Raw genomic sequence first — 24,489 nt, 5'->3', positions numbered from 1 at the left:
GTCACATATCATCCATGATCTGGCTCTTTAGTAAAGAGTGTTGTCTCCTTTGGGGCAGATTACATCACACACTAATCTAACAAATTATGCAAATGAAAAACAGGCCATAAATATAAAACTATGTAATTCAACTGGTCTAAGGAATCAAAGTACCCCAGAAGCATTGATACATGTTTGTTGTGACATGTAAAATGTATTAATCATATTTGAGCATTGAATTGTATCATTAGATCTAATAATACATATTTTCAATACAATACATTTTAATCAATTCATTTGAATCTAACAACATAAAGTATTAAGCAAAGTAAATATTCCAAACATACATAGATGTGATTATATCCTTCACAAGTCAATTCAGAACATGTGAAAACACATGAAATGTATGCATCACATCAGATTAGAACCAAATAAAACACTTGAAATCAAATTATGGTTTATAAATTATTGTCAAGATATAATATTAATATTTTTTTTAATTCTAGATCAGTGGTTCTTAACCAGTAGCTCCCCAGGTGTTTTGGCCTTCAACTCCCAGAAATTCTAAAAGCTGGTAAACTGGCTGAGATTTCTGGGAGTTGTAGGTAAAAACACCTGGGGACCCACAGGTTGAGAACTACTGTTCTAGATAGATGGTATTGCACTATTTTCTTCTGGGCTTTTCTCCCCAAAACCATATGCAGGAAATTAAGAATGTGAAGAATATCTGCATTTTTTGAAAAAGTCTTCCATCAAAAAACTAAAGCAGTCAATAGAGTATCTGCATTTTAGGACTTCTTTGTGAAAATTTCACGAACTCTTTTCCCCCAGCAAATGAATTATTCTATATGGGCATTTTGTACAGAATGAACATTTTTAATGCAAAAAGGTTTTTGTGCAATACTTTTTTTGCAAAGAAAAACCTGTAGAAGCTATCATAAAAGTTCCCAAAACATCTTGCAGTGGCTGCCAGATCCTTACTTCTTGACAAGAAGAATCCTAATTCTTGTATTGTCAAAGGCTTTCATGGCCGGAATCACTGGGTTGTTGTAGGTTTTTTCGGGCTATATGCCATGTTCTAGAGGCATTTTCTCCTGACATTTCCCCTGCATCTATGGCAAGCATCCTCAGAGGTAGTGAAGTTTCACTACCTCTGAGGATGCTTGCCATAGATGCAGGGGAAACGTCAGGAGAGAATGCCTCTAGAACATGGCCATATAGCCCGAAAAAACCTACGACAACTCAATCCTAATTCTTGTTTTTGAAAAAGCAGGCAAGCAAACAAAAAAATTAAACCCACCAAAATACACACATTTCCTATGATTTACTCAGCATCCTATGGGGAAATGTTTATTTTGTTATCATCTTCTATTATTTTATTCCTGATTCTAACCTGAACTGAAAGCATATAATTTCTCATTTGAGAATGAAGAAACTGAACCTGAAGAGAAAGAATGGTGACATGATCAATAATGCCTGCATCACTTTCGATTGTAGCTCTCAATTACTTTTATAAATGAGAACATTTTAATTCTTATAGATTATGGATTGAACTTCACATGACCACACATCTTCTTCTCATAAGATACTTATTAGTGCAATACAAAGAAAAATCACAGTGAAATGAAGTTACAGTCTGCCATACCCCCTAGTGGAAAGGATTTGAGAACAGCAAGTTCCGGTGGCAAAGCCATGCCTGCTATTAGCAGCAAAGTATATATTTTACATCAAAAAGAAGCATATTTGCTCTGAAGCTTAGTAAGCTTCAAAATTACACAGCTCATGTGCATTTCACAGCTATGTGTGTTCTTTGTCACTCCCATGTGGTAGGTGTCACCTACTATAATTCCCTATTCTACACAGCACTTTACAAATCCCCATCTCTATTTGGAACTGAGTGCATTCTATGATGTACCATGTACTAAAACCCTGAGATAAACTGATTACAAACAATGAATTGCTTATGTTAAATTTCCAATCCAGAAATGGACTAAATGTAGAGATGCCATTGATATCATCTTAACAATCTATTTTAGATTTCTCAGTGGCTATGAAGAAATATGCTATATCATCTTATCCGAATTCCAAGTCACAAAATCTTGACATATTAGCACTAATTTGATGTATCCTGGCATCCTAGTATGTATTTAAAGGAGACACAGTAAGACAGTCTTTTCTAGTACTGCAAAATTTTAATAAAACTTAAAGACATGAAAATATCAAACCCGAGTATGTATAATGCCACACCTGATTTATACCTGCATAATGTAACACATATGTCAATATAGAAGTGAGAAAACATATATCTTAATATGCTGATAATATGGGTTTATGGAATTACTACCATATGCCATCAATTCAGAAAATCAAAGGAAGTTTAATAATGTGGGACACAAACCATTTGAAAGTCCACAGAAATAAGTTGTTTATAGCAAATTAATTAATTAGATAGTGGGTTTATTCCCCACCTTCTTGAAAGGCACAGGATAAACCCACTATTTCCAGTTCTGGAATACTACAGTCCAGACAGTATTCCCACAGTTTAAATAAGCCTAGTAAACTGTGGGAATACCCACCCTCCCTTCCCCCAAGCTCCCAGAACCCTTAGAAAAGAAGTGAAAACTTACCCAGCCTCCATTACAGGCTTCGGCCAGCGGAGGGGGGAGGGGGGAGGAAAATCTCCTGGCACATCATTTCTACATGCCAAGAGAGGCCGAGTAAGTTTTCACTACTTTTCTAAAGAGATCTGGGGGCTTGAGGGGAGGGGGTAGGGCCTCCAGATGTTCTCTTGGACTAGTCCCGAGAAAACATCTGGACGTCCACCCCAGAAAGTGTGCATTTTCTAGGGTGGGTGTGGACAGGGTTCTCCTGGGATATAGGCCTGTCTGGATCCACCCTGTCAGAGAAACGAAAATCTGTTTATCAGAAGCAGGAATCTGAGGGTGCAATGTACAGCTATATAAGTCCAACACAGCTTAAAATGAGATATGTAAAAGGTGATTTCTTTCAATTAAGTTGACTACCACTTGAGCAAATGCCAAATAATAAGAGCAGAATGTACACAAAATGGCTTTTGAATAATTAAGTGACTGTAAACATTTACTTTGTCCCTTATTCAAACTGGCATTTCTCTTTCTCTTTTGTGTTTCTTTTTTATATTAGATTTGGTTCACATCACATTTACAAAACTTTTGAAGGACAAAATTACTTTTTTTTTCATGCACCTTCGGCTTGGAAGAAAAAACACACAGTTTTCTGTTGAAAGGCCACCTTTTACACTGAGAGATCACCCTGGAATATGTTTCATCAATCTGTGCTGAAAACAATCCCAAAGCAACGATATATTAAACAATAACTGTAAAAGATTCAGCAGAGATGTAGCAAGAAACCAAACTGCAGTTCTTCAGATTGCATGCTGGGTTAAATAAACTGGTTTCACACCATTACACAGTACCGAATCCACACCCAAGCTACTGATAATTCCCTGAGACGTTCACCTTTGCAATGAACACATGCATTATGTCATAACCTATCAGCATGATGAAGTGGAAACAGCAAGTATCACATCACTGTTTAGGTTCTGGATGGATGGGTTTTATTAAATGGATGATTGGGTTTTTCAGGTGATACCAATATGACAGAACAGCCACCATCAGATACACACACCTCTATCGCAAATGTTCAAGCAGGCATGATAAAGGATTAGACAATAAGCTACTTTCCCCTGTCCTTCACCAAGCCAAACTAGATCAGTTTTCGATTATTTTCATTCCAATTCTAAATGTATTTGCTTAAGTCTCAATTACAAGCAAATTATATGCATCTTGAGAATATGAGAGGAGGAGAATTCACAGTAGCTTCTATCGTTCCTCTAGGATCAGAGACAGCATGGCTCTGGAATGGGATTCCTTCAGAACGACGGGAGAGGCCTATTATCTCATATTCTGACTGTGGATTTCCCAAAACATAGGGTTGGCCGAAGGATGTTAAACTAGGCTAGTCTTATCCAGCATTGGGTTCTTTGTAAGCCGCCTTGAGTCCCCTGCGGAGTGAGAATGAAGTAAATAAATGTAGTAAATAAAATTTTTATGTTATTAGGATTTTGGTTGGCTTAATGTAGACTGTAGGAGGATATAATTTCTCTCAGAAAATATTATACATCTCATAAAATAACATGCTGTATGTATTATGAATCACACAAGCATTTTAAGGTGAATCTCATCAATACCGAAACTCTGAAGACCATGTTCTTTATGCAAAGTATGAGAGAAAGGTTAACAGCTGATTTTAAATTAACCACCTTCATTGATTTCCTCTTCTCACATCAGACAGCTGGGAATAACATGTGTGGACTGATGAAAAAATATAAAGGGTGGGGCACATTAGCAGCAATTGTTATATTTTTAACATGTTACCAAGAATATACAGAAGGCATGAGCAAATTTCTAACTTTGGGGCCGAATGGTGGGCTGGGGCAAGGTGGGGTGGATGGGACGGGAGGAAGGTTTGTTCTCTCCAAGTCCCCTCCCTGCCCTTTCCTCCCCTTTCTCTTCTCTTTAGGTGGCAGCAAGTGAAGGAAAGACAGAAAATGTTAGTTTGGATCCCAAAAGGGTTAGACTTGGTCAGGATGAGATGGTAGGTGGGAGAGAAAAAGTGTATCCATGAGACCCCATATTGCCTACTCCTGATATAGAATCCTAGCATCCTAGAGCTGGAAGAGACCCCCTAGGGCCATCCAGTCCAACCCCGCTTCCATGCAAGAAGGCACAATCAAAGCAGTCCTGATAGACAGCCTCTGTGGAAAAGCCTCAAGAGAAGGAGACTCCACCACACTTGGGGGCAGCCTATGCCACTCTCCAACAGCTCTTACTCTCAAGAAGATCTTCCTAATCTTTTCAGTTGAATCTCTTTCCACGCTATTTGAAACAATTGCTCCCTTGTGCCCTGCATTGTCAGTTTCCCACCTCCTCCTCAATGGGACACCCTTTGAAATCTTGAAATATGGTTCTCATATTCTCTTCTCCCAGATAAACATCCTCAGGGAGGAAAGGAGGAAGGAAAAAGAGAAGAGTGGAAGGAAGGAAGGAAGGAGAAAGAGGGAGAGAGAGAAGGAGGGAGGAAAAAGGGGAGGAAGGAAAGATGAAAACATGGAAAAGAAGAAAGGATGGAAGGAGAAAGAGGGAGGTAAGAAAGGGAGGGAGGGAAAGATGAAGGAAAAAGAGAAGGAAGGATAGGATGGTGAGAGAAAGGAGGGCCTGAGAAAAGAGCCCAAGGGTCTGCATCCAGCCCCCAGGCCTGGGTTTCCCCATACCTGATATACAAGTTATTATCAGCACTTCTCAGAAAGATATAAAACTCAAAAATTACTATCTTTGGTGGCACTTAGCACTTTATTTAACACATGAACCACATATATATATATACATTATGAATACAAACTACTTATAGGGCAAATCCAGACTTTTAAAAACCAGCAGAACAGAATGCGTTTACTAGAAATGTTTATTTTATAGGGACAAACTGCTGAGAAGTTTATATGACTTTTAAGTGTTTAGTAGTCTCAAAGGTTCGATTTACTTTACTATTGCATTTTAGAATGCAGAATAGAACCATAAAGGCAAATCCATGAAAAAAGGTTCAAGCAAAACAAGAACTGAAAAAACAAAGCATGAACTATGTAGTATATTTTACTTACATATACCTCAGCTTTACCTCTTATATTCAAGGTCATAATTTGAAGACTGGAGGAGGAAAATATTGCTCATATCATACAGGTTACAACATAAGCCACTGCATGACTAACAACAAACCTTCTGATATCGTCACCCACTTTCCTTCCCTATTACTTTGGTTCAACAATCAATCACTGGGAGCCATAGACACTTCTAAGTGGATTATAAAATTAAACCTATCATCATTTTATGTCTGCTCATAATTATATCAGCATGTTAATATTCTTTTAATAGTTCCCTAATGATGTAACACAAAATAATAGAATTTGTTTCGCAGCTATGTAACTATTAACAGATTAACCATAACTAGTGCCTTCATAAAAGATCCACAAAATAGCTACTTCTGACAGCTCAGACAAAACCCTTATTTTCATCATCATGATTTTTTTGACTAAGATATGTACATATTCCATAGGACAAATGTCACATATCCCATGGAAGACTGAGAAGAAGAAAAAGACACCACATTATATAACATGCTATAGAGATAATATCCAGAAGAAAACTTGGCCGTATGTATGAAGTAAATCCCATTGGGATTATTCTCAAACAAGTGTGTGTAGGATTGCAGATTTGGGCTTCTAAACCATATTTTATACCACATTGTGAATAAGAAGCAAAGGGCAAGCTTATTATATCATTGTCATAAAACTCAGATACACAATAACTCTGTGAAATAATAAAAATGACATTTTTTTTCAAGCCAAGATGGAATATATTACAAGTTTCTGCAGCTGTCCTAAACTGCAAAATGTTCACAAGTAACACTTGTGAAAAGTATTATGTTGTAGATCCGGGGCAACAGATACATATAATTTAATAATAACCTAAATAAATAAATAAAATTGTATTTGTACCCTACTCAAAGTACCGCACATAAAATAAAAACAATTGCATAGACATCAAAGCATCAAAGTCCTCAGACAACCCTTAAAATCTACACAAGATCAAAGGCTTATTTAAAAAGCCATTTTTAGACTGGATTGGAAAATGCTGGAAAGAGAGGGGGCTAACTTAATCTCTCTAAAAGGGGGCATTCCAGTGCTAGGGGGCCACCATCGAGAAGGCCCTCTATCTTGTCCCTACCAACTATACTTGGAATGGTGGTGGGACCAAGAGAAAGGCCTCCTCAGCAGATCTTAGAGCCCCCGCCAGTTCATAGAAGGAGATGCGGTTGTGAAGATAGGTTTGACCCGAAGCACATAAGGCTTTATAGGTAATAATCTGCCCTTTGAATTGGGTCCGGAAAATTGTCAGAAGGTATGCTCCCTATAGTTAGCCCCAATTAGTGATCTGGCGATTAATCTTTGCACTAACTGCAACTTCCCAGCCTTCTTCAAAGGCAGCCTCATGTAGAGTGCATTGCAGTAGTCTATTCTGGGTGTAATTAAGGCATGGACCACCTTTGTCCTTTGATTCTAACACTATTTAACATATTTATTTTCAGATTCTGGGTTTTCCATGCTTTTATTTCCTTTGATTTATTCTACATGTATGTGTAGGATGAGATTACATGGTCATGTACATAACCTGACCACACATATCCAGTGTTATGTGAGCATAGGGTGATTGCAGGCCTGTAGCGAGGGGGTGGTTTTAGGGGTTCAACCCCCCCCCCCCCGAAATGTTTCAGATTTTTTTTAAAAAAACCTGGTTTACTCATGAATTTTAACTGGTTAACCAAATCCCCGTGCTAAGTCTATAAGATGCAAAAAATTAAGAGTCCCTCCAGAACTGTAAGCACTATCTCAAGCAAATATTGACAATTTATTCACACTGTCATTACTTGCAGCAATAGCCGATGTAGTGAAGCAACCAAGTTGGGTGTGTGTGTGTTGAATGCTCTCATTAAGGAGGCCAGACTTGGTGGAGATGGTTGACAGGGGCGGAGCTGCAGGCTATTGAAGGTTGCTCTGCCCCCTGCTGTGGTCTTTGCTTCAGCATGAGCTAGGAGGCAGGTTTCAACCCCCCCCCCCCCGAAATTTTCAACCCTCCCCAAAATTTTCAACCCCCCCCCCCAAAATTTTCGTCCCACCCCCGCCGAAATTGTCAACCCTCCCCGAAATTTTTTTCTGGCTACGGCCCTGGGTGATTGTTTTATGCAGTGGAAACTATGGAAAAACAGAATTTGTGACTACACAGAAAGGCTTGTATGCACTTAGGAGCTATGCAGATTTTACAGTGAGCACACATGTAGCAGGAGAATGGCCAAAGCATGTGTTTGCACACCCCACTCTTTCCAAATATTCTGTATAACATCAAAAAGTATTTTTAAATTAAGTCTGCTTTTGTGGAATAAATCACATTGGCATCTGTCTTGATCAATGACCAATCCCAAATTTATCTCCATTTTTAATATATCTCAAATTTAGATTGGGCATTCTATTTCTTTGCTAACAGGTGACTAAAATGTGCATTTCAAGACTAGCATGAACATAAGTTGTATCTATGAAAACCAGCAATATCAGGAGGCCTATGCCTCTGGGAAGCTCAGGAGCAGAAGGGCATGCTGGAACTTGTAACCAAAGAAATGTATTGCTTCTAAATAGGGAGTTCCAGTTTTTAATTCTCACAGCTAACGTATCTTGGTAGATTTGTGTTAACCTTTTTAAGGCCTTTTAATTCCCTGGATTCCATTTCTTACAGAAGAAAATTCCACACGTTAATATACTCTGTAGGAGGAAGGACCTTTTAAATTATCATCTGAACCTACAATCAACTTTATTTGATGGCTCTCCTTTTTTATAAGAGCAAGATAAACACTTCTCTTGCGATGCCATTTACAATATTAGAAAACTATTCAGAATAATTGCACCATTGCAATTTGATTATTGTCTCTCTCATCAAAAATATGGGGTTTATTGCTGAAGCAACCCAGGAATTACAACGCAATTAACAAAAAGCTTGAATTCTGTGTACATACTTGATATCAGCAAAGGCTGTCATCTGGAGCTTCAGAAGGAACGCAACTTCCCTGATTAACTCCAAACCCTTTTCTTCAGTGAGAGGGCTGTTGAAAAGAAAGAAAGAAAGACAAGGAGGCATTAAGAAAATGGAACTCATCAATACAGGAGAAGCTAAAAGTCCCACAAGAGTTATCACCTTGGTCTGTTAGGTAGTTTGAAAGCCAAACCTTGCAGTATTCCTGTCACATAGTGATTGTGATATCGAGGGAAATGGGATCAGGTGCTTCCCCAGGCATGATGAATCACCTGAATTTTCCAGCAATAAGACAAACAATAAGGTGTAAATGGAATTGTTAGGAAGTGTAATGGGCCCAATGATGCAGGGACCAGTTCATCTTGGTTCTCAATAAAAATGTAATGCAGTTTAAGAAGAAAAGAAAGAAAGAATGGGGTTAGGAAAACAGCAAGATGAGACCAAAGAGAAATGCAGAAGTTGTTGTATTCTACCATATACATTGATTTGTTTTCAAAAATAGACAAAATTATGTAAATTCAAGAACATGTTACTGGAAATAAATTTTAACAGGATGACACTAGAGACTACATGTTTTATTGGTTTTTATATATGTTTTATATTGTTATGTTGATTGTTTTTAATTGCAGTTTTATGAATGTATAGCATTGAATTGTGCCCCACCTTGTCGCCATATGACTGAGAAAGGCAGGATATAAATATCATAGAATCATAGAATCATAGAATCAAAGAGTTGGAAAAGACCTCATGGGCCATCCAGTCCAACCCCCTGCCAAGAAGCAGGAATATTGCATTCAAATCACCCCTGACAGATGGCCATCCAGCCTCTGCTTAAAAGCTTCCAAAGAGGGAGCCTCCACCACACTCTGGGGCAGAGAGTTCCACTGCTGAACGGCTCTCACAGTCAAGAAGTTCTTTATTTATCATAAATAAATAAATAAACAGCACCACTTGCTTTACTCTCCTACATAGTTATAAGTTAAACAGTGTGCAAGTGTGCTGCGTGCACAACAAACTGCCTTCAGATTTAGATAACAGTATTTTATTATATTTTTAACTAGAAAAAAAGTGAGGTTTCAATGATTTCCTACCACTATTTTAGAAACTAGTTGTAAAGTTACAGTTATAAAGTTCTAGGTTAACATTTGAATTTGTTTGGTTATTAGAAAGGTTTCTTTCTCACATATTCTGTGCCAGAATTCCTGTGAATGAAGAGCTTGGATAAATTAGTCTTTGAGTTACAAGCCCCAGAATCAGCCCAGCCAGAATGTTTGCAGTGGCCATTCTGACTGGAGAATTCATAGTCTCCAATTTCCTTACTCTTTTCTTGCAACCTCATCACACAGGACTTTTTGGATGCTGCTGAGATGCAGCCAGGACTGAGTCTGACAATCACATGATGAAGGCTACTTCCGGCATGGCTCCATCCCAGCTCCACCTTGAAAGCATGTTCAGAGGCTGCCCTGAGAACACGGGTGACTACCCGTGTTCTCATTGACTAAGCCAGAGACAGAGAGGGATAAAGGTAGAGGGAGATGGAAACGCTGCAGAATGGTAAGGGGATGATATGGGGTGCTGCCTAATGGTTTCCCCCCCACTGTTCCCTGATGTATGGACCTCCGTCTGATGAGGTCCTTATATAGTTTGAGCATCTCCTATCCAGAATTCCAAAATCCAAAAATAGCAATATGAGTGGCCAATATAGTGACATCTTTGCTTTTGTGTGGTTCAGTATACCCAAACTTTGTTTCATGCACAAAATTATTATTTAAAAATATTATACAAAATTACCTTCAGGCTATATGTATAACTTGGGTCTCATCTCCAGGATTTTTCATTATGTATGTATATGCAAATACAGATATTAAAATATCTGAAATCCAAACTACACATGGTTGCAAACATTCAAGATAAGAAATACTCTGCCTATATATCACTCATGTAAATAATCTATCAGAAGGTTGGTGTCAAACTATTTTTAAAACATCTCCACCTATTCAGCCTCTTTCGAAAAGTTTACTGCAAATGCAAGTTACCTCTCCAATCTGTTATTATAAGCCCAATGTGTGTTATATCATCATTAACATGCATGAGTTGCATAGTGTGAAAAACCACTGTTCTTAACATTTAGTTTAAAACATCTTTCAGCAATGTACATAGTCCCTGAGGGTATGTCAATTTATATATGTTATGATCTTTTATTTGGAGTCAGCTAGGGAGACTATAATTCTTGATTCCTTCCAAATCATACCCTGCCTTAAACAATTTAAGACACATTCCCTGCTTTAAACAACTCAAGGGACAGTATATCATATATGCAGAAGGCACCAACCTAAGGCTGGCATTTCAATATGTTTTGCCCCCCACAGGGGTAATACAATTATATTGTTATGTTTTTATAAAAAAATAAAGGGGAATTTTAATGTTTCCGAGCGGGGGAATGAATGCTTTACCTGGGTTATTCATTTAAAAAGCTGCCCTTGTATCTCAAAGCTTAGCAGTGAGTAGAAGTCTCATTCTTCACAGGTCCCTATGAAAGCAGACTGTCACCGTGACTCAGGGGCTTGTGTGTTAATTAGATCCTTCACTCCGGAGGACAGTGGTTCAAATGTGCGGGAGATGATAGGTGTCAGAAATTGGAGTGGGCTTTTTTTAACAGTGTAATATTATTTTTACCCGGAGGTGCAGGGAAAGTCATACAATATGTTGTTGGCATTTCTTTGCTATCATTTGTACGCATAAAACTATAATATTTCTGCAGGCTAGAAAATCAAAAGTGAATGTCAAAATGAGTTGCAAAGGCAACAGTGGTGAGGCTGAGCAGAGCGTTTTGGTGCTAATATCCAGCAGGGTTACAAACACCCTCAGGAAAGCAAGAGGGTGAGAAAATACAATATTGCCATTTCCCTAACCTTAATTACTCCAATGGAACACAGGTAAGCGCAAAATAAAAACAGGCACGCACACACCAAATTCACATGCCTCAGTGTGAAAATCACAAATAGGGAACCCAGCAATTGCAGTTTGACATCAGATACTTTCCAGAACTACTATTTTTAGAAGCCAAACAGAAACAATATTACATTATCTTCTTTGATGACACCAGTTAACAGGTTCTACTGCTCATGGCCACAGTACAATCACTGTCAGTGTGCTGGAAGAAGCAAAGACCACCAGCATTGAAGCAATGCTTCTACACCATCAACTCCGCTGGACTGGCCACATTGTCCAAATACCCGATCACTGTCTCCCAAAGCAGTTGTTCTACTTCCCACTCAAGAATGGGAAACATAATGTTGTTGGATAGGAAAAGAGATTTAAAGATAGGCTTAAAGCCAACCTTAAAAACTGTGGCATAGACTCCGAGAACAGGGAAGCCCTGGCCCTCGAGCGCTCTAACTGGAAGTCAGCTGTGACCAGCAGTGCTGCGGAATTCGAAGAGGTACGAATGGAGGGCGAAAGGGAGAAACATGTCAAGAGGAAGGTGCAACAAGCCAAATCTGACTGGACTGCCTTCCACTTGGAAACCAATGTCCTCATTGCGGAAGAACATGCAGATCAAGAATAGGACTCCACAGCCACCTATGGACCCACCGTCAAGACACTACACTTGGAGGACCATCATCCTCGGGCTAGGAAGGATCGCCTATGTAAGTAAGTAAATAACAAACAATCTCTGTTCATTTTAGCTTCCTTGAAAATAATAGTCCCTGTTCATAGAAAGACAGTACATTGGAGTCTGAGATGCTAAAAGTCTAACATGGTAAGTGTAAGAATTAAAATACATTGTAATAGGCAGTAGACAGGATCCAAAGAGTTATTTTAGGTTATCTAACTGGTTCTTTTCCTTCTTTAGGACCAAAAACACAGCACACTAACACATCCAAGTACAGTAGAGTCTCGCGTATCCAACCTTCGTTCATCCAACTTTCTGTGTTATCCAACGCAGTCTGCCTTCCGCCTGGATCCACAGCTGTTTGAATACATTGCAATGTTTTGGTGCTAAATTTGTAAATTAAGTAATTGCTACATAACGTTATCATGTATTGAACTGCTTTTTATGTCAATTTGTTGTAAAACATGTTGTTTTGGTGCTTAATTTGTAAAATCGTAACGTAATTTGACGTTCAATAGGCTTTTCCTTAATCCCTCCTTAATATCCAATATTTTTGCTTATTCAACATTCTGCTGACCTCTTTAGGTTGATTAAGTGAGACTCTACTGTATTACAGTCTGGTTTTAAATCTCCCCTTATCTTCAAAAAATATTTGCCCCTGTATCATCAGAACTCTGGATGTGGGTTTTTCATGCAGATCTTCTTTGGCATATGGAAAGCGTACCATAGCTGTGGCGATCTGCCCATCCATTCTACCCAGATATTTGCAATGAACAAAGAATACAGATCCAGTCTCTCCTTAGAGAAAATGAGGTGTTTGCCTCAAGCAGCTGATGACAGGTGGTGCGGACAAGCAGTGACAGCCCCCTGGCAATTCATCCCCGTTAGAAGACAAAGCTATGTGCACTATACTTCCTAAACTAGCCTACAGCTCTCAGGTGAAGGTTGAGGTGTTGTCTGTTACAACTGTGGAATAAATTTAAACTGTCAGTTCAGTTAGGTTCTGTAGATAAAATGTGGATATGTGTCATCTTGTCCATCACCTTGAGTTGCAAAGTATCTTGAGTCAGTTCTAAAGGAATATAATATTTTAAATAATATAAGGAAAGATTTATGCATTCATGGTCTGTACTGTTCTAAGCTGGAACTGACTGCAGTTTCCTGGCTCCCCAAGACTTTGGTGCCAAAACACAACATACATCACTCCTATAAGATACCTTTCATGGTTGGTAAATTATGCAGGACATAATCTAAAGTAGAGGAAAAGATTTTAGTTCTTTAGCTGATGAGTGAAGGAAGATAGACACTTTTGAACGGTGGTGTTTGAGGAAAATACTTGGAGTGCCTTGGACCACTAGAAGATCGAACCAATCCAGACTCCAGGAAATAGTGCTCAGCTCCTCAATGGAGGGAAGGATATTAGAAGCAAAGTTGAAGTACTTGGGCCACATCATGAGAAGACAGGAAAGCTTAGAGAAGACAATGATGCTGGGGAAAATGGAAGGAAAAAAGGAAGAGGGGCTGACCATGGCTAAGATGGATGGATGTTATCCTTGAAGTGACTGCCTTGACCTTGAAGGAGCTAGGGGTGGCAACGGCCGACAGGGAGCTCTGGCGTGCGCTGGTTCATGGGGTCACAAAGAGTCAGAAGTGACTGAATGAATAAATAACGACAAGCTGATGGGTTCCAGCACACAATACTAGAAATTGTAGAACCAGGTGCCTAAGCAATGAATTCTAATTAGAATATCTCAAGGAGAACACTCCAGATTCTTGTTTGGCTAGAGTGAGATGCACAAATCCCCAAAGCAAGGCTACTATGATGTTATTCTCCCAATTTTGAATTTCCAGGATAAAGTGAATCTATCAGAATTTTCTCACTGTTTGGCAACAAGTTGACTTTAATCCTATGAATAAGAGACTTCCATGATCCCTGGTAATCAACACTCCATCTCAGGTCTTACAAATTCTTCGCTGTATCCCTCCTTATTAAGCAATGCGGTCTTCTTCCTCTGCCTCTCAATTTACTAAGCATTTTTATATTTTCCCATATACCATGTAGCCTCATTTTGTAGTCTAGTGAGAATTCAGGCTGAACTTGCTCTCCGAGGCCTTGTTTTCATTGTTCGGTGTGATCACATTAACTTCAACTTATTGTGACCCATGTCTGAGAGATCTCTAACGACCTCATCCCATGAGAAAGGGAAAGTGGTGGGAATCATCATCTTTTTTTCCCCTTTTTCCTCCTATAATTTTTATTGCAACTGTATGAGGAATGGAGAAAGGTACAAAAGTGGCTAGAGAACAGGGGGATGATTAAAAACTCACATCTTTGTCTTCTTTCATTGTTATCTAATATAAAAAAAGAATTTCTATTGTGTTAAAAAAGAAAAGAGAGGGGAAGAAAGGAAAACAGAAGGATAGAAAATTGGGTGTACAGTGTTTTAAAACAAAAGAGAGAAAAGTTGAGAAATCTAAAATAGAAAGCCCTAACTAACGCTTCCTACACTGTCTCTGCTGTCTTCTTCATAATCTATTCTTTTTGTCATGAAACTTCTTATCTCTGGTAGATTACCTTTCTAGGATCTCTTGGATATCATTGGGGATCCTGTTTTTTTGTCACTAACTTCTTGATATATTTTTTCTTGCTATACACTATATTCTTTTACTACTATTTTCCCTTGATACTATAGAAAACCCAATATTTTCATTTTCTTTTCTTCTTTAAAATAGTCAAAAAAGGCTGCAATTTTTCTTCAAATTTGGAAGGATCTGGCAATTGAATAAGCCTAGGCAGTTTGTCCATCTATTTGATTTCTTCTTCTTTACTGCAGAGTTTCATTTTGATCTGTTTTAAGTAAAACAGATAATATCTTCATCCCCATCACATGCAATGTACTTTTGTTCTTTTCAACAGTATTCTTCCATGTTCTGAGCTATCACATAGCCAAGTGTAGTCCCAAATCATACCACTTTCTCTTAAAAAAAAAAGACAATGGGGAAACCTCAAAATAGAATCATAGAATCAAAGAGTTGGAAGAGACTTCATGGGCCATCCAGTCCAACCCCCTGCCAAGAAGCAGGAATATTGCATTCAAATCACCCCTGACAGATGGCCATCCAATAGCAGCAGTCCAAAATCTAGATCTAAAAAGAGGGAAAATATAGCTACAGTGAATTTGTAATATATTAAAATTGTGCAATTCTTGAAAAATACATTATTTTTTAACGTTTCATGCAAGAGGATTAATGGTGAGAAAAGGAGCATTGAGGCATATGTCGAGAGCATCCACAGGAACACCCACAATTTGACGTCACTACAACAATCTAATAGTTCCCATCCCACGCCAAAATAAAGGCCTTTAGCCATTTCTGCATGAATCAGGAGTTCTGAAGATGATTGTGCCCCGACTCCAAAACCTCTGGTTCTACACATTTTAAAAACAGTTTAATGACTGAGTCCCACAGGAAACCACCAAAAGTAGTCTGGTGCCGTACAATGGGCTCCGTGGGATTCCGTATTTAAATTGTTTTTAAAGTGGATAGAAATGGGGTGGACTTTGTGTCTGATAAGGTTCCAAGTCACCCTATCATCAACGGCCCTACTCAGGTCTTCCACATGCAGGGCAATGGCTGAGTTGTGCTTGAGTCCATTTATCTGAAAAAGTGTCTTCCTCTTTTCCTACTGCTCTCTATCTTATAAAGTATTCCTGCATTTTCTAGTGTTTCATATCTTCTCATAACTCTTGACTCATGATCTACTAAACACAAAATGGCCCTGTCAGCTGCCAATGTTAAATCAATATGCTAACAAGAAATCTCGAACCCAAGGATGGCAAGGTTCATACCCACTACATATGCTCTGCGAAGAGCAAACATGAAAATGGATAAAACGGGATGTCAGGACAAGCAGCAAAAATAATTGCTGAGATACTAGATGGCATTTACTGTGAATTATGACAAAAAGAGAACATATTAAGCAAGTCTAAAACAATGTTGAGAATCATTTATAGATCATAACCAATTATGAGAGATTCTTCCTGTCTTGTCAAAGCAATCCAATGGATTGATCAGTTTGCTGTGTGAATTTTGCACAGATGGCTTCTTTCCTAGTTTATTCTGAATTACTGTCAGTCTGGTTGTAAACACCCGTATAGACTAAGTCCAGACTATATGGACTTAGGAGACACCCTTCTCTTAGTCCCCCTACCTTCAAAGACACATTTGGTGGTGATGCAAAATAGAAACTTCTTGGTGGCTGCAAGAACTTCCTTCCTGGAGAGGCCAGAACAGCCACCTCATGGATGTCATTCCATCAGCAGCAAAAACATTTTCATTCTGGCAAACTTTTAGAACTGAAGTTTTAGAACTGAAAAGAAAAGGGCACTTGGGGATATCATATTGTTTATGTTCAACTATTTTTAGTGGAATTTAGGGGCTGCGGTTAGCACAGCAGGTTAAAAACCGCCAACTACAGAAAATCTTGCCAACCAGAAGGTTGGCAGTTCAAGCCACGGGTGGGATGATCCACTGTCAGCTCTAGCCTTCTGCTTACCTAGCAGTTTGAAAACAGTAATGTGAGTAGATAAATAGGTACCACTTTGCGGGAAGGTAAAAGGTGCCCCTGAAGACACACCACAATTTGATTAGAAAGGACAAAAGGCTCCTCGCCATGGAAAAATGGAACAACAGCACGTTCCCATGACCAAGTTGAGCACAGCCTCCAGATGCCGGAAATGAAAAGAAGGAAGCCTTGCCTCTGTCTATGTGCTGTCTGTCTTTGTTTGTAAATTGTATAATGGCATTGAATGTTTGCCATAAATGTATTCTGTAATCTGCTCTGAGTCCCCTCAGGGAGATAGAGCAGAATATAAATAAATATTATTATTATTATTATTATTATTATTATTAAATGTATATTTTAAATTGCTTTAATACTGTGAATTCTTTAATTCTATTTTATACTTTCAGTTTTACTTGCCTTATTTTAAATTGTATGCTACCTTGACTTCCAATTTTAGGGGGGAAAGGCAGGGTATAAATTATGTTAATAACAGCAACAGCAAATGACAAGATCTAGTTATATTTCCAGATTTACTGGTGTACCTCTGCATATTCCTATGTTTTAGAAATTTAAACTCAGAGCCAATGCTTTCTACTCAGTTAATCCTTCAGACCATGGGTCCCCAAACTAAGCCCTACAGGCTGGATGCATCCCCCCAAAATCATTTAGTCAGCCACCACCCTAAACTTCAGACTTAGGATTGTCCTAAGTCTGAAATGACTTGAAGGCACACAACAACAATCCTAATTAACTTAATATGTCATCAGCCAAAAGCAGGCCACAATTCCCATTAAAATACTGGTAAGTTTATGTTGGTTAAAAGTATTCTTCATTTTAAATATTGTGTAGTTCTTTCATTGTTATTTTTGCACTACCAATAAGATATGTGAAGTGTGCGCAGAAATTTGTTCATATTTTTTTCAAATAGTCTAGCCCCCAAACAGTCTGAGGGACTGTAAACCAACCCTCTGCTTTAAAAATTTGAGGACCCCTGCTTCAGATGCATTCTCTTTTGTTGTTGTTTATTCATTCAGTTGCTTCCAACTCTTCATGACTTCATGAACCAGCCCAATGTGACTAATTTTGGATCCAACCCACTATTACCATAAATACAGACTCTAAAATTACAACAGCACAACAACAGAGAGGAAACAAACAAGGACACCTCTCAACAAAAGATTGCTCCAGGTACTGTCAGGCCATCAAATGCTAATCAAGGTGGTCAGTTGAAACATTCACACACCTAGCTCCAGCAGACAAGAGTCCTTTGTCCCACCCTGGTCATTCCACAGATATATAAACCCTTTTTCCTAGTTCCAACAGACCTCACTACCTCTGAGGATGCTTGCCATAGATGCAGGCGAAATGTCAGGAGAGAATGCCAATAGACCATGGCCATATAACCCAAAAAAACCTACAACAACCCAGTTATTCCGGCCATGAAAACCTTCGACAATACATAAATATAGACATTCACAGTTGCCACATCCAAAAGAGGAGTATTAAAGAAGAGAAAAATCTTAATGAGAATGGCACATATTGCCTATTTTAATGCTTTCTAACCACAACAAAAGGCAAAAACAAAGCCCAGAATGGTTTCTTATACAATTGCCAACACAAAAGCTATCAAATCATCACTAAGATGAGTGCCAATGATTAGTAAGTATCAATACAGATCACACTGTTCAAAAGATTTGAAAGGTCACTCAACAAGCAGCAGGAATGAATTATGGTTTCTCCTACTGTGAAGCAGACTGCCATTCAGGGGTATAGCTACAGGGGAGCAAAACGAGGGCGCTCCCTCCCGCCATTTCTTGTCCGCATTAGAATTCTGCTCCCTAAATGAAATTTTCCGGCAGTTCCTGGATTGCTAAAATATCAGCAACTACGAACTTCACTTAAGCATTCAAAATACAGTTAGGCATGCAAAGAAAAAGAGCAAGCACAATTCTAATTGGAATGTGAGCACAGAAAATATAATAAAGGCTATACTTGAAATTCCAGGACCGACAAAAAATTCATTAGAAGCAGAATTCTGACCCAGGGGTAATGCTCAAATGTTGCCCCTCCTGTGGCTATATTCCTACTGCATTCTGACAAACCTATATCATACCCCTTCACTCTTCCTGCTCAAAAGGCCCAGCAAGGAAATATTTATTTCTGCCCTATGGTATAATTTCATATTTTCAGGTCTTTGTGATGCAGTGATGCAGTCTTAAATAGCTTCTTGGATCATAAGTCTGGAACCAAGCAAAGGCTCAGAATGCAAGAGTGAATCACCTCGAATGTCTTTCTAACTGTATCATAGAGTTCACTTTTTTCACAAAGAGAACTCAAGCTATTAACCTCAATGCATTAATTTAGCCAACAGAGAGTCAGTTTCTGCTGGAACAATTTCATTCCTTTATTATAAACACCTTTGCTAATAAAAATCTGACAAGCAGAAAGTACAGGTTTCAGCAGTTCAATGATGCTAGGAAAAACAGTATTTAAAATGGAGATACAGTGCGACCACTGTGTCCACGAGGCACACGTTCCAAGATCCCTCTGGAGACCTGAAACGGTGGATAATAGTGAACTCTATATTTTGCCTATAGTTGGATACATACCAAAAATCACGCTGGAAGAACTTGAGAGCCCACAGACACATCTGGGAATGGGAATATTTTTGCAGTATGGATAAATAAAACCATGGATATCAAATCCATGATTAAGGCACTGTTGCTGTCTTTTTTAAAGTTACTGATTGGCCTTGTTGACATCACTGAACTGTGAAAGTATTCGGAAATAATGCCCATGCTACAAAGGTTCCCATTATTCTGAAAAATCAAACATTTACCAGAGTTAGCAAGTGTCTCTGAACATAGTGTCCGAACATATCTCCCCCTATGAACCACCTCGAAGATTAAGATCAGCTGGGGAGGCCCTGCTCTCAATCCCACCTTCCTCGCAAGTGCGACTGGTGGGGATGAGGGACAGGGCCTTCTCAGTGGTGGCCCCTTGGCTATGGAACTCCCTCCCCAGTGACATCAGATCATCCCTCTCCCTCCTAGCCTTCAGAAGGGAAGTAAAAAAAACTGGCTTTGGGATCAGGCTTTGGGTTAATAGTGCAGTGCAATAAATGATTTGGAATATGTGCAATGACTATGGAACGTCTTTGGACTACCATTATGGACTATGTGATTTATATTGAACGTAATGTTTTTAAATGTTTTAATTGCTTAATATGTATTAATTTTACTTTAATTGTAATTTTCATGTTACTGGAATTGTATGTGGTTTAAGGCATTGAATAATATATAGGGCCATTTTATGCTTTACAGTTCAGCATACAGAATACGCATGCCTGTTGACTCTATAGAGAGATATACAGATGTCTTCTACCATGGGTTTACATCAGTCGTGGGCAAACCTTGGCCTTCCAGGTGTTTTGGACTTCATCTCCCACAATTCCTAACAGCCTCGAGCCCTTTCCTTTCCTTTCCTCCCTCAGCTGCTTAAGTTTGCCCATGCCTGCTCTACATGGTGAGAAATCCGGGCCTATCGTAGGCTTTTACTGTATATTTATGGAGAGTAGACTGAATCTATGGTGCCATGTTCAGAGTCAAAGATGAAATGAGAAACAATGTGCATTTAGTATGGCAACAAAAATTGAAAGCTTTCCTATTCAGAGACTGGAGGGTCTAACCAGGGATCAAAAGCTTAAATGCTATGATACAATACCAACACATATTTCCACATAAATGTGCTTTTGATTGCAGACTTGGCTGGCTTAAAAGAAAAGTTACATTTTGAGCATGTACTACAATAAATTGAAGGCAAACATTCTATCATTTGAAATTTAACACTTTGAAACCTATTGATGTTGTTCCTAATGCACTTTGCAGGCCACTAGACCATAAAATAGTGGTTTTCAATCCTGTTTTGGCCTACAACTCCCAGAAATCCCAGCCAGTTTACCAGCTGTTAGGATTTCTGGGAGTTTAAGACCAAAACATCTAGGGACCTACAGGTTGGTCTAAGCCAACATCTTCCAGCCTAGCACCCTCCAGATAACTACAACTGCACAGGTTGAGAACCACTGCCATAAAAGGACAACGTGTGAAAACAAATTATCTCTTTTCTGTATTTCAGGAAACAAAAATATATATTTCAGGAAAACTGAATATCAGCCAGCATGCCAGCGCCTTAAATAAAGAAATAGTTTTCTAAGATCTACAGAGATACTTGCAGGGACAGCTCAGCAAGCAAGAGTCCAAAGTGGCAGGCTAAAACCTGGAACCTCAATCCATGGCTGATACCAAATGAGAGACTCACTCCAGGATACACAGAAGACTGGGTGACTTGGAAGATGCTGAACAGACTGCACTCCAGCACCACTCTTCAGCTAAGGCAAATCAGTAAGAAATTAATAAATGTGCAGGAAAATCAGTCTTCTTCTTGCTTATTTGAGTGGGGGGGGGGGGGTTGTACAATATTTACAGCTATTTATGATTATCCCGAATCACCAGTACAGTAAATCACTTCTGGTGACTTATCGCGTTATCACAGGAGATACTGCATTAACACCACTGGAGAAATTATACTGTTTCGCTGATATTGCACCACTTGACCTCCACTGGAAAGTAGTAGCCTGTAATGAAGGGCCCAAGGCATTGACATCTCCAACCCCTCCTGTGTGCGGATATCAGCCAGCAAGCCAATGCCTTAAATCAAGAAATAGCTTCCTAAGATCTACAGAGATACTTGCAGGAACATCACAGCAAGCAAGAGTGCAAAGGTGGCAGGTGAAAACCCAAAACCTCAATCAGTGGCTGATACATAGATTCCTTCCTGGGCACACAGAAGATTGGGTGGCCTGGAAGGTGTTGAACAGGCTGTGCTCTGGCATCACAAGATGCAGAGTCAGCCTTAAGAAATTGGGGCCATAAAGTGGAATCCACAACATGAAAGTGCAGAGAAGAGCAAACCACAGACCACTTACTACAATGCAGTTGGAGCCCTGCCACATGCACAATGGAGGACCTTCTTACAGCGACACCAGAGGCACTCCAAGTGGCCAGCTTCTGATCAAAGGACATTTAATAGAATGCCAAGTTTCTAAACTTTGTGTTTTTTTAAAATACATGTTAATTGTACCCTTGGTTCGCTCCTGATACTATAAATTTAAAAAAAAATCAGGAAAATAAAAACTGTAGATTACATTAAATTTTTAGCGGATACAATACTGTGAATTACAAAATAAGGCTATGATATAGACCAGGGGTCCTCAAACTTTTTAAACAGAGGGCCAGGTCACAGTCCCTCAAACTGTTGGAGGGCCGGATTATAATTTGAAAAAAACTGAATGAATTCCTGTGCACACTGCACATATCTTATTTGTAGTGCAAAAAACACTTGAAAACAATACAGTAATTAAAATGAAGAACAATTTAAACAAATATAAATTGATTAGTATTTCAATGGGAAGTGTGGGCCTGCTTTTGGCTAATGAGATAGAATTGTTGTTGTTGTTGTTGTTGTTGTGTGCTTTTGAGTCATTACAGACTTAAGTTGACCCTGTGTGAGGGCCGGGTAAATGACCGTGGAGGGCCGCATCCGTCCCCCGGGCCTTAGTTTGAGGACCCCTGATATAGACCAATGGATTTAAATTCATGAAGAATCACTGGTAACAGTTTTATATTTTACACACATACACACCACTTCATGAATGTACTTACTCTTTCTCTGTCACAATGTAGCCGTATTCCTCTTCTTTAGAAGACTTTGCATCTAGCTGGAGGCCTTCTCCCATCTTCTTTCTAGTTTCCTCATAAGTACTTTCATCCTGAATCAAAGTATTCTTAATCCAATGATGAAGCTCCGTCAGCTCTTTGGAGTTAGCTTCTGATTCATCTTTCTTTTCAGCTATCAGTTCCCTTGAGAATGTTTCACTCTTCACGTTTTCAATCCCAGCCTTCACTTCCTCAGAGGAAGAGGAGAGATCTAAATCCTCAGATTTCTTTATCTCTGTTTTAAACATCTTTTTGGGCAAAGGCTCCTTTGGCAGGTTTCCAGCTGCCACATTCTCATTCAGGAAATTGTGTAGTTTTGTACCCATATGGTTGTCCTACAATAAAAAAACAACACACTGGGTATTTCTGCTTCCCAGCATACACACGGATTAAAAATAACAATATGTAATTCACAGATTTAGTCCTATGAATTTCACAGACTGACATTGCTGTGATGAGCTGATAATTCCATATTGAAAACATTCAATTACCTGTTTGTTAAGAGTTGAGAATGGAAAGCATTTTAGACTAAAGCAGTGTTTCTCATCCTTCCTAATGCTGCAACCCCTTAACACAGCTCCTTAATACAGTTCATGTTATGGTGATCCCCAACCATATATATTTTTTGGTTGCAACTTCATAACTGTAATTTTGCTACTGTTATGAATCATAATGTAAATATTTGATATACAGGAGGATGTATTTTCATTCACTGGACCAAATTTGGCACAAATACTCAATATGCCCAAATCTGAATACTAGTGGGGTTGGGGGGGGGGGTGATTTTGTCATTTGGGAGTTGTAATTGCTGGGATTTATAGTTAATCTACAATCAAAGAGCATTCTGAACTCCACCAATGAAGGAATTGAACCAAACTTGGCACACAGAACTCCCATGACCAACTGAAAATACTGGAAGGGTTTGGTGGACAACCTTGAGTTTTGGAGTTGTAATTCACCTATAGCTAGAGAGCACTGTATACACAAACAATTACAGATCTGGACCAAACTTGGCACGAATACTCAATATGCCCAAATGTAAATACTGGTGGAGTTTGGGGACAATAAACCTTGACACTTGGGAGTTGTACTTGCTGGGATTTATAGTTCACCTACAATCAAAGAGCATTCTGAACCCCGCCAATTATATAATTGGGCCAAGTTTCCCACACAGAACCCCAATGCCTTGAAGGGACTCGCTGGCGTGAACCTCCCTCCAGCCTCTCATGCTCTCCCTCATCCGTACATGTGCACCACAATGCTATGAACCAAGCATGCCTCCCCCCAGAAACAGCCCTCCTCTTGGCTAAGAGGATCCTATGATAGAGATATAGCGGAGCAGGGCTTTTGGTAGGAAGATTCACCATCTTCTTCCAAAAGGGAAGAGAAGGACAGGCAGAGAGATCTTCAGTCTTCTCTGCCAAAAGGGTTCTGAAGATCATCAGAAATATATGTTTCCTGGTGGTCTTTGGCAACACCTCTGAAACCCCCTCGTGACCTCCCCAGAGGTCCCAACCCCCCAGGTTGAGAAATGCTGGACTAAAGTTTAATTCCTATAATTCTTAGACCTTAATAATATTTTTTTCTTCTGAAACTCTGTTTTAATGCTGTTGGTCTTCTTGCAAAAGTCTCCGTATGTTGGAACAACAACAAAGAAGTCCTTCAGGTATGACCTTGAAACCTAAAACATGAGTATCTTTTATATGAGCTTACAAAATGAAAGGTAGATTTTATATGCAAACACTTATCTAATATTTAGCTGTGGTGTGGCTTGAACCCACAACTATAAATAACATATAATTTTTAGTGTTGACAGTACATGGCACTGTGAATTTATCATCTCATGATAAACAGATGATTGTAGTGATTGTCAGGGAAGAAGAA

General features: G+C 39.0%; 1 protein-coding gene across 2 annotated transcripts in view; it reads right to left on the bottom strand.

The window, feature by feature from the left end:
- PTPRN2 (protein tyrosine phosphatase receptor type N2) overlaps nt 1-24,489 on the bottom strand; it is a 686,806-nt gene that overhangs the window by 445,693 nt on the left and 216,624 nt on the right. For both annotated transcript variants that reach the window (XM_067470369.1, XM_060782574.2), the window contains exons 9-10: nt 22,552-22,940; nt 8,635-8,721 (exon numbers count right to left, since the gene is read on the bottom strand). In XM_067470369.1, the coding sequence (XP_067326470.1) occupies nt 8,635-8,721; nt 22,552-22,940 (476 nt within the window). The remainder of the gene's footprint in view (nt 1-8,634; nt 8,722-22,551; nt 22,941-24,489) is intronic.

The sequence above is a fragment of the Anolis sagrei genome, chromosome 6, assembly GCF_037176765.1.
Source record: "Anolis sagrei isolate rAnoSag1 chromosome 6, rAnoSag1.mat, whole genome shotgun sequence".
Classification (NCBI taxonomy): Eukaryota; Metazoa; Chordata; class Lepidosauria; order Squamata; family Dactyloidae; genus Anolis; species Anolis sagrei.
This window is presented reverse-complemented; position numbering and strand designations above follow the sequence as displayed.